At 39.3% G+C, this 11,356-nt stretch overlaps 1 protein-coding gene across 2 annotated transcripts; it reads right to left on the reverse strand.

Moving 5' to 3' along the window:
- Nucleotides 1–2,912: 2,912 nt before the first annotated feature.
- LOC128206418 (multiple epidermal growth factor-like domains protein 10) lies at nt 2,913–7,094 on the reverse strand. Of its 2 annotated transcripts, XM_052908832.1 has the most exons (5): nt 6,865–7,094; nt 5,366–6,664; nt 4,784–4,910; nt 4,460–4,536; nt 2,913–4,199 (listed from the first exon to the last, which is right to left on the reverse strand). In XM_052908832.1, the coding sequence occupies exons 1-5, from the start codon at nt 6,962–6,964 to the stop codon at nt 4,081–4,083; spliced, it is 1,722 nt and encodes a 573-aa protein (XP_052764792.1). In that variant the 5' UTR covers nt 6,965–7,094; the 3' UTR covers nt 2,913–4,080. The 2 variants fall into 2 exon arrangements, 1 of the variants encoding a protein (XP_052764792.1); XR_008256465.1 differs by lacking the exon at nt 4,784–4,910 and having other exon boundaries at nt 4,154–4,199.
- Between the last annotated feature and the right edge of the window lie 4,262 nt (nt 7,095–11,356).

Genomic DNA, 11,356 nt, shown 5'->3' on the forward strand with positions numbered 1-11,356 from the left:
ATGAGAAGTGAGTGCGCTTACCATACGCTAAGTTGACAACCGGGTTCGCTTCAATGAGAATCAAGTGCGTTTACCGTACAACAAGGGACGCCTTGGTGAGATGCGTGTGCACTAACCATGCGATTATAAAATTTAGTTCGCTAATCAGACAACCCGAGACGCCTTGGCTAGACGCAAGTGTGCTTACTATTGCGTTCACTGGACAACCCGGGGCATATTGTCGGATAACCCGACACGCATTGGTGAGACGCGAGTGTGCTTACTATTGCGTTCACTGGACAACCCGAGACGCCTTGGCTAGACGCAAGTGTGCTTACTATTGCATTCACTGGACAACCCGGGGCATCTTGTCGGATAACCCGACACGCATTGGTGAGAAGCGAGTGTTTTTACTATTGCGTTCACTGGACAACCCGGGCATCTTGTCGGATAACCCGACACGCATCGGTGAGACGCGAGTGTGCTTACTATTGCATTCACTGGACAACACGGGGCATCTTGTCGGATAACCCGACACGCATTGGTGAGACGCGAGTGTGCTTACTATTGCGTTCACTGGACAACCCGAGACGCATCGGTGAGACGCGAGTGTGCTTACTATTGCGTTCACTGGGCAACCCGGGGCATCTTGTCGAAAACCCGACAAGCATTGGTGAGATGCGAGTGTGCTTACTATTGCGTTCACTGGACAACCCGGGGCATCTTGTCGAAAACCCGACACGCATTGGTGAGATGCGAGTGTGCTTACTATTGCGTTCACTAGACAACCCGAGACGCCTTGGCTAGACGCGAGTGTGCTTACTATTGTGTTCACTGGACAACCCGGGGCATCTTGTCGAAAACCCGACACGCATTGGTGAGATGCGAGTGTGCTTACTATTGCGTTCACTAGACAACCCACGACGCCTTGGCTAGACGCGAGTGTGCTTACTATTGTGTTCATTGAACAACCCGGGGCATCTTGTCGGATAACCCGACACGCATTGGTGAGACGCGAGTGTGCTTACTATTGCGTTTACTGGACAACCCGGGGCATCTTGTCGGATAACCCGGGACGCCTTGGCTAGACGCGAGTGTGCTTACTATTGTGTTCACTGGACAACCCAGGGCATCTTGTCGAAAACCCGACACGCATTGGTGAGACGCGAGTGTGCTTAGTATTGCGTTCACTGGACAACCCGAGACGCATTGACTAGACGCGAGTGTGCTTACTATTGCGTTCACTGGACAATCCGGGGCATCTTGTCGGATAACCCGACACGCATTGGTGAGACGCGAGTGTGATACGCATTGGTGAGACCCGAGTGTGCTTACTATTGTGTTCACTGGACATCCCAAGACGCCTTAGCTAGACGCAAGTGTGCTTACTATTGCGTTCATTGGACAACCCGGGGCATCTTGTCGGATAACCCGACACGCATTGGTGAGACTCGAGTGTGCTTACTGTTGCGTTCACTGGACAACCCTAGACGCCTTGGCTAGACGCGAGTGTTTTTACTATTGTGTTCACTGGACAACCCGGGGCATCTTGTCTGATAACCCGACACGCATTAGTGAGACGCGAGTGTGCTTACTATTGCGTTCACTGGACAACCCGGGGCATCTTGTCGGATAACCCGACATGCATTGGTGAGACGCGAGTGTGATACGCATTGGTGAGACCCGAGTGTGCTTACTATTGCGTTCACTGGACAACCCGGGGCATCTTGTCGGATAACCCGACATGCATTGGTGAGACGCGAGTGTGATACGCATTAGTGAGACCCGAGTGTGCTTACTATTGCGTTCACTGGACAACCCGGGGCATCTTGTCTGATAACCCGACACGCATTAGTGAGATGCGAGTGTGCTTACTATTGCGTTCACTGGACAACCCGGGGCATCTTGTCGAAAACCCGACAAGCATTGGTGAGATGCGAGTGTGCTTACTATTGCGTTCACTGGACAATCCGGGGCATCTTGTCGAAAACCCGACACGCATTGGTGAGACGCGAGTGTGCTTACTATTGCGTTCACTGGACAACCCGAGACGCCTTGGCTAGACGCGAGTGTGCTAACTATTGCGTTCACTGGAAAACCCGGGGCATCTTGTCGGATAACCCGACACGCATTGGTGAGACGCGAGTGTGATACGCATTGGTGAGACCCGAGTGTGCTTACTATTGTGTTCACTAGACATCCCAAGACGCCTTAGCTAGACGCAAGTGTGCTTACTATTGCGTTCATTGGACAACCCGGGGCATCTTGTCGGATAACCCGACACGCATTGGTGAGACTCGAGTGTGCTTACTGTTGCGTTCACTGGACAACCCTAGACGCCTTGGCTAGACGCGAGTGTTTTTACTATTGTGTTCACTGGACAACCCGGGGCATCTTGTCTGATAACCCGACACGCATTAGTGAGACGCGAGTGTGCTTACTATTGCGTTAACTGGACAACCCGAGACGCCTTGGCTAGACGCAAGTGTGCTTACTATTGCGTTCATTGGACAACCCGGGGCATCTTGTCGGATAACCCGACACGCATTGGTGAGACTCGAGTGTGCTTACTGTTGCGTTCACTGGAACAACCCTAGACGCCTTGGCTAGACGCGAGTGTGTTTAAGATGCCCCGGGTTGTCCAGTGAACGCAATATAAACACTGTTTATATTGCGTTCACTGGACAACCCGGGGCATCTTGTCGGATAACACGACACGCTTTTGTGATGGGCGAGTGCGCTTACTATTGTGTTCACTGGACAACCCGGGGCATCTTGTCGGATAACCCGACACGCCTTGGTGATGGGCGAGTGCGCTCACCACTGCGATAACCGGACAACCCGCGACGCATTCGTAAAAAGCGAATGTGCTAACCACTGTGCTTACCGAACAAAGCATGCATTGATTTGTAGTTTTATTAAATGACATAAATTATTTCAATTAAAATGACTGAATACAATCTATACGCATTCAACTTGTTTTAAAAATCGACTGATATCCTAAAGGTATATGAAGTGTACATACAAGCAGAAGTCCTATTCAAATATAATCTCAATTATTTGAGCCTCAACAATAAACAGGAAGAAAATGCCTCTTTCTTTCTTTGTAAGATAAAGGATCTTGTTATTGTCCATCGATTGAACAAAATAACAACCTGAAGATAAAACGCTATTAGATTTTTAATAATTAAGTGCATACATGTAGTTGATTATTTTACCAGAGCTCCAGATAAGGGTTTTGATCAAAGCGTTTTTGTTTTATTTGACCACATTAAGCTTATGTTTTGATTAATGTTAAATTGTAAATTATATTTATGTCATCGTAGAAGATTTTTTAAGTAGATACAATAATTTGTAAAATGTCAAAAATAAAGTTCTAGACATAAAGTAATAATATTTCCTTTAAATCCATAACATAGAAAATAGGATGTTTTGTTTCAAAATCTTAAAAGATATCAAGAAACAACGGCCGACTTTGTTTAAAATTAGCGTGATCCCAAACCGTTGACGTTCAATCTTACAATTGCAAATACACGTTCGATGAAAACACATACAAATGTAAATCAAGCAAATAAATGCATAAAACAGATATTTTCATTGTAAATCAATATGTATAGTAATTAAAAACAGTATAAAGCGAATTGAATTGAAGCGAATGGAGAGAAACTCTTCTGTATTTGTATATAATAATTATATTAAAATTAGTCATACGTAACATATGCAATAAATTAAATACAATACCGGTATATATTTAACAAAAAAGCTGAATTTAGAAATCGGTTAATAGAAAGCAAAAAAAAAATATCTTCAAATATTATACACTACTTATTTCGCCACATGTTATATTTTAAGACAAAATGCAATTATGAAAAACATTTTAAAATGAATTGAAATCAAGCAAAAAAGAGAGACCCTTTACTTTTTTTGTAAACAAAAATAATTTTAGTAATTAATAAAATAAGTCAATCGTAACACAAGGACATGCAATTAATTGAATCCACTACCGGTATATATTTTACCATAAAGGTTACATTTAAAAAACGATTTAAAGAAAGAGTCACAATTATTTACATATACTGTGCTGTTCTTTTGAATGCAAGTTTATTTCACCGCATTCTCATAACATTGTCCCACTGTGATGCGTTCATATTCCTCCTCGTCATTGTCAACTTGGCCCATCTTTTGCTCCGACTTTGCTGTCTGTGTCATCTCATACGGCTCTAAAAGATGTAAACACATATCTATTGATTTACTTGTGGTAACTTTCGATATACATGTAGTATACTATAACTCTTATTGTCATATTTGAATTGAAATATTTTCATCGTCTTAAATCGACTTCTTAACTATGACAATACATGCATGTACTCATTCAAGGAAAGAAAAAAAACTAAAAGTTGGAATAAGGTAGTCAATAATAATTTTATCGTTCGATGTTTTTTCATGTGTAAAGAATGGCTCAAGCTGAGTTATACTGAACCTGTAAGTCTTGTATTAGGAACTGTTGGAGAGTCTGTGGCGAGTTCTGGCGCTTCTCTACCCTTACTTATTTTCCGCCTGTAAAGAATTCAGTTCCAACACGTATTTATTCTGTCCATTACGTAATATATTTATGTTGCGAATCGAGTATGGAGATTCAATTCATGCAAGATCAGTGCATCAAATGTTGTTTTAACTAATTCAATTGATTTATAAAAAAAACTGTATTCTCACCCAGCCACATGAAACTTAAAATTGCGTAAGGTTAAGTAGATACCAAGCTTACTCTCATTGTAAAGCCAGACTCTCAATCTAGTAAACATACTTCAACATCAGAAGAAGAAAGGCCACTCCAATAGCTGTTATTGCTCCAGCAATAAACATGCCAATCCAGTATCCAAGAACGTTTTTACAATCAAGGGTGGTCCCGGCAACGCCGGCTTCGCCAACCTCTGTTTTAAAAGTGCAACTTCGTGTTTGAACCACAACATAGACAGAACATTATCAATAAAGTTTTACGTGCTGTGAAAAATGTCGTGCGAAACTAGAAAGTTATTTTTTTGCCTTTGTTTATGTATTACGGAAAATTACACTAAATGTGTATTACGGACCATTCTTATTGAACGTTATCTTTGGCAACATGGAACAAAACCCATTTAACCCTCGTGACGGAAAGTAAACAACTCGCATTTTGAGCTCGAGAATAACTTCAAAAGTTCGGGTAGTAGGAGCATTAAAGTAAAGCCATTTAAGAGGACCCAAACCCCCTAGCCATTATTCAACATTACCGTTTTCGGTGCTTGGTTGGGGCACAGGTTTAAAGTTGCGCTTTTTCCATTGATCTACCTCGCCCTTTCCTGACATACCAGCATGCAATTCTACAGATAAAGAAATTTAAACAACTTACCAGCCCTACAATCATCACCAAAGTAGCCATTAACACAGCCGTTGAAGCAATATCCAACTTCGTCACACGTGGTTTCTTCGCCGATGGCCTTGCATGTGTCTGAGCATCGGTTGTCGCATTGTGGCCCATAATAGTCTTTGATACATCCTTTAAAGCAGTTTCCAGAGTCCCGATCGCACACATTTCCGAGGCAATGCTTACTGCATGTCATGTTACAAAACAGGCCGTGAACTTCCTGTGATGTACAATGTTCACACACGCCTGAGAAATGCGCACAAGTGGTGCAATTTGTATTGCAAGCAGATTCACATCTAGCGCCCCAGTGACCACTTTTGCAGCCCAGAGAACATTTGCCGTTCGTTGCATTACAAACGCCGCCGATGCAGTTTTCTCCACAAAGAATACAGGAACCATTAGTGTTAGGATAGTAACCATTTGCACACAGATGGCAAACTGCGCCTGACCGATCACAATTTAAGCATTGCGCATCCTTTATTCCACATTCATGAGAACAGTCATTTCCAAAGTAGCCAGATTCACAAACATCGCAGCGTACTCCTGTATTATGCAGTTTGCAAGTACATGAGCCATCGTCCTCACATATATTGTCACACCCGCTTGAGCAGGCAAAAAGGCAATTATTTGTGATGTTAAAGTAGCCTGGTTTGCAATGTATGCAGTTAAATTCGGAACTGCATAAGCATTTTTTATGGTAACAAACTCTGTCACATCGCCTTCCAAACAAGCCTGGTATGCAATCTGTGCATAAAGTTCCAGTGAAATTCCGCGAGCAATTACAGATACCATTGTCGTAGCATATACCATTTACACATCCGACAGAACAGACCTTTGAACAATTTGATTTAAGATCATAGTAGCCATCCCTGCATGAATCACAATCGTATTTGGCAGTGCAACGACAACCTGAATAGAGACAATCTTGCGAACAATTAGTACCATACTTTCCCGAAACGCATGTTTCGCATTTTGGTCCTTTAAAGTTTTCATAGCATTCGCATGTCCCGTTGTCTTCACAAACGCCACCTTGACAGCCGTTTGAACAGGTCTTGGTGCAGCGGTTGGATATGTCATAAAATGAGTCTTTACATGTATAACAATCAAGGCCGTACGCCTGCTCGCAGGTAAAACAGTTTCCCCAGCAAGGGTTTTTGCATTTGTACCCATATTTTGTAGGTATGCAACCATCGAAACAGACATTGTTTCTAATAGGATCATTTCCGCATCTACTCTGCCCCCCTTTGCAGCAAGCACAGTCTACACTGCAATCTAATTGCTCTCCTGAAGTACAAAATAAATTAAATTAACCTAGTACTGACTCAATGCTTCCCCATTATCTTACATTTGTATATGTGAGAGGAGACAAACAATTTGGCGAGGTGTTATCGTACAAAAGAATGAACGGACTTACATGCGACAATCATTATTTCGATCAGAGAGAATTTAAATCGAAGACATGTATAGGAAATGAATGAAATTACCTTGAATACCGACCAGCATACACGTACATAAAAATCCTATTGTCACTATCTTCCTTCCATTTAAATGCATTATACCGGTCGAACTTTTCAGTTCTCGCATGGTTGTTCAGCATACACTGTGTATTCAATTTTAACTACAAAATTATATGAAATTTCCTTAAGTGGTTTACACAGGTAAGTACAATACAAGTTCGTTCAATGTTAAGGTCTCAAAAATAACATCTAATAAGGAAGAAATCCATACAGTTAATGTTATTCAAGTTAGGTTACGTGGTTTAGCTTTATTTATTAAACAACGATTGTAAAGGAAGTTAATACGCAGTTATTTTACGCACCACCAAACGAATGTGGTCTTGTTATGTTGGGCGATAATCGGATTGTCTTGAGAAAAAACGCTTGTCCGACTTGGTGACCATTAACCAAACTCAGATAGGACGATGCCAGTAATCGAACACAGGACACCTCGATGAGATGCAAATGCGTTTACCATTGCGATGACCAGACAACACTTGCGATGACCACTGGGCTAACCGAACGGTCAGTTTCGCCTCAGTAAGGATTGAGTGCGCTAACCGGACAATGTGGCATTCAATACTATGATTAGTTAGTTTATACATTATTTATTAAACAACGACTGTGAAGAGAGTTATGATTACTTATACTAAGTCACTCTCTTGTGGGAGAAACCGGATAACCCGAAAACCCACTTGTTCGGCTGCCCAGTGATGAAACTCACATGCGCCCAGACCGGAAATCGAACCCGGGTCGCCTTGGTGAGAAGCAAGTGCGCTAACCACTCGCTAACCGGTGATTAAAAAGACTTAAACAAATATAATGCGCAAACAATTTGTTTTTAAAAAACGAGTGATATCCACACGTTTTTTGAAAATACGCATACATGCAGAATCCCCATTTAATAAACAAACACAAATATTTGAGTATTTACAATGAACAGGAAAGAAATGTTTTAAAAGGCGTCTTTCATTCTTTATTTAAAGAAAGGTAATGTCACCCTGTTTGTATGTATTAATCTTCAGTATTATATCATACCCCCTATACATACAGTAGCTAATGTTTTGATTAATATAAAACTGTAAATAATATTCTTAAAAACATCATGAACTATTATATAGTTTATCTTTGTTTCAAAAAGTATTACAGTTTATATTTGTACAAAAGTATGAAGGAAAAGAGGGTTCTTAAAATATTATTGATAAACATAATTTCAGTTGTACATTTACTTTGGTCTGATTTTTTACCCAAGGCTCAGCAGTTCAGGGCTCTCCCTTTTCTTATACATATTTTACAAATTTTATTTAATACAATGTGACATATATATTATAAACTGGTTGAGTAGAAGACATGTTGAACGATTTTAAAACGTTTACATTCAATAATTCATAGATCTAGTAGATGTGATAAAATTGAAAAGAAAAACATGAAACACAGCCAGGAACATAAAGATAAATTTTGTACGAAACAAAAATGATACTTAAAAGCCCCATTCTCAGCTTTAGTTTAAACCGATTTATTTAAGCATTTAAGCTCGGTGGTGAGGCTTATTAACATCCAGGTCAACGGGGGCAGATAACTGTGGTCATGAGCCACATAGCCAGCTGTGCTCCTGGCTCCTGGCTCCTGGCTAATGTTCAACTAAGAGCTATATTGGTACATGACGAAGCTCTTAATATTGGGGGCAGGGGCTTTGGGAAAATTTTAACAATATTAAGTCCGAAATGTTGCATTTAAGGCGTATTTTATTATGCCCACCCCCTGGAAAAAGCAGTGGAATATAATTTATAGTTCTGAGAGCCAAGACCAACGTCTTTCCAGCCTTAATAGAAATGTTTTGGATTCTGGATTTTTAAGCATTTTATTTAAATGTAAAGCATAAATATCTTGACCTTTTGGCCTACAAATAAACAACAGACTTAACTTGGTATGTCACACAGGTGTTGACGATTTTATGAGCTGATTTTCAAAGGAAAATGTCTAAACACGGTTCATGATAAACATACATTTTACATTCATGTATGCAAAAGATGTAACATGATCATGTTCAAGAGCAAAACGTTATGTTGCAAATTAATAAATTACCAAAACCAAAGTTTGGAGTGATTAAGACATACATGTGTACACAGCATGGTGCCAATTTTCATTTTAAAACCCAATCTTTAAACCCTGCTTGCAAAAATTTCTTGCAGGGATTTTATAATTAAGCAAAAAAAACATCCATTTATAAGTGTTTCCGGTGAATATACGGTAATGTAAAACATTCAAGCAAAATAGAAACAGGTATGAAGGTAAAATGTAACTTATCTGCAATCATCCTGTCCATTCCATCTTGGACTGTACCACGTTCCCGCAGAAATGGCTCCACGGTTGCTGGAAAGTAGAAGCAAATGCAACATTTATATGTTAAAACTGATATACGAGTATACTATAAAAACATTTCTTTTGTGCCAATTTAGCGGGTCTGGTGATAGTACAAATGTTTCCGTCAGTATTTGGTCTTAAAAAGGCTTAAATTTATATCATACTAGACCACAGTCTCACCTAAATTCCTGTGATCATGACCAGCACTTAGTCTACACATAAACACTCACGCAAGTAAACAGTGGCTTAGAAATTCCTGAATCCAATTTTCTTGAGTCGACTCCACCCAACTGTTAATGTATACCGGCTAAATGCTTGGGGTAAAAGTTACGCAGGTAGGTATCGTCGCACGAAAGTTTTATCTAGCTGATTTTTGTTTGTTGATTATATGCGACGTTAAATAAAGTTTAGTTTTACCTTTAACAAATGATACCATCATCAGAAAAATTTATATCTTAATTCTTTACAGTAACTGATAACCGGTGCATGTAGGTCTTTAACCTATGACCTCAACAGCACCTGGTGAATGTGCCAGTGTCTTATCCACTAGACTACCCAGAATGGCCAGATTATTCCCATAAAAGTTGTAATAACATTCATGGTTACCAGTTTACAAGGAATAGTATAGGGCATAGTTGCGCTTAACCATAAAATTGTTATGGGCAGATAGTGTAGGCTGGTATGCAGAAAGAAAACGGTGAATTGCAAATCAGACATAAGACTTAACGTTGATGTAGACATAGGTAAGGTTTCAGGATTTTAATCTATGCTAACTCTGGGGAGAATATTCTATGGATGCATTATTTGGACTTGACTCCATGAATGCTGTATAATACATAAAGAATGCAAAATTTTAATAATAAAAAATCATAAAAACGATCACATACTAGACAGTATTTATTCATGTATAAACTACACTCTTTACACCATACACAATTGATTTTTCTATGGAAATCGATCGTTTATCCGAACTATTTTACCATCCGAATACTGTGTAAAATGAATGCAAGTGTTGAGACGGTATTTTATTTATAGAATGTCAAATGAATGCATGTGTTGAGACGGTATTTTATTTATAGAATGTCATGTCAATTTTGTTGTTGATTTCATTACTTGAACATACGATATACCAGAGTTTTACATTAGACAGTGTCAATTCGAAGAGAAATATGTTAAATTGTGAAGGTTTTTTCCACTGGCACCGGATTTTCAAACTCAAAAATTCCTCACTAAAAATTATAATACCGAAAATGTAAAAAAATATTAAAAAATATTTTTTTTTAAATATGCACTTTGTACTGTATAATATACTAACATGGTATTGAACGTCGAATATTTCTGTGTATTTTTCAAGTAAAAATATTTACGATTGACTTACCTTAGCCGTCACAGAGATTTAATGATTACAATGTAGGCCGCTATAAGCCATTCTTAAACAATATTCATGTTTGTAAAGTGTATTCTGATTGGCTAATTATGTCTTGCACACGACTTAATTATATCGTAGCTCGTGCGCACGACTTATTAACTCGTGCGCACGACTAAAGTATCTCGTGCGCACGCTGACTTATTTTGTCGCGCGCACATACACATGTTACCCCTCTGCCACAGTATCGGAGAGCCAAATTGATAATACACATAATGTCTTCCAAAGAATGCTTTGGCAGGTCTTTTTGTATTGCTTGGCCAGTTTGATTGATTATACGACAAAACCCCCAGCAGAGCTATTGAAAAAGTGTCTTCTTATGGTTGTTAGCGGGCAGTACGAGAATTTCGAGAACTCCAACGTGCCGATACATTGTATTTAAAAAAAAACATGAACATAATCTAATGTTTATTCATCTATTTACAAATCTGTATTTTTTTTTATTTAAGTATTTATTAATGCATTTATTTGCTCTCTAATATATGCAATACACTTATCTTATAAGTCAGATACAGTTACTCGTTATTTCTTCAAAAGTGTCCTCTTAAAGACGTAAGAAACAGTTTCGAGTAGGAGGAACACCAATTTTATATTTTGTATCTATTAAATTTTAACTGATACTAACACTGTACACCTTTAGGTGAATATACATAATGAGTTCACTAATACATGAACGAAGTAAACCAAATG

This window comes from Mya arenaria, chromosome 10 (assembly GCF_026914265.1).
Source record: "Mya arenaria isolate MELC-2E11 chromosome 10, ASM2691426v1".
Taxonomy (NCBI): domain Eukaryota; kingdom Metazoa; phylum Mollusca; class Bivalvia; order Myida; family Myidae; genus Mya; species Mya arenaria.

What these genes read in the sequence shown, in the direction of transcription:
- LOC128206418 (XM_052908832.1), bottom strand. Translation starts at nt 6,964, where the DNA reads ATGCGAGAACTGAAAAGTTCGACCGGTATAATGCATTTAAATGGAAGG. An exon ending in TATGCTGGTCGGTATTCAAG is followed by an intron (nt 6,665 to 6,864) that starts GTAATTTCATTC and finishes TTTGTACTTCAG; the next exon opens with GAGAGCAATTAGATTGCAGT. An exon ending in TGGTGATGATTGTAGGGCTG is followed by an intron (nt 4,911 to 5,365) that starts GTAAGTTGTTTA and finishes CTTTTAAAACAG; the next exon opens with AGGTTGGCGAAGCCGGCGTT.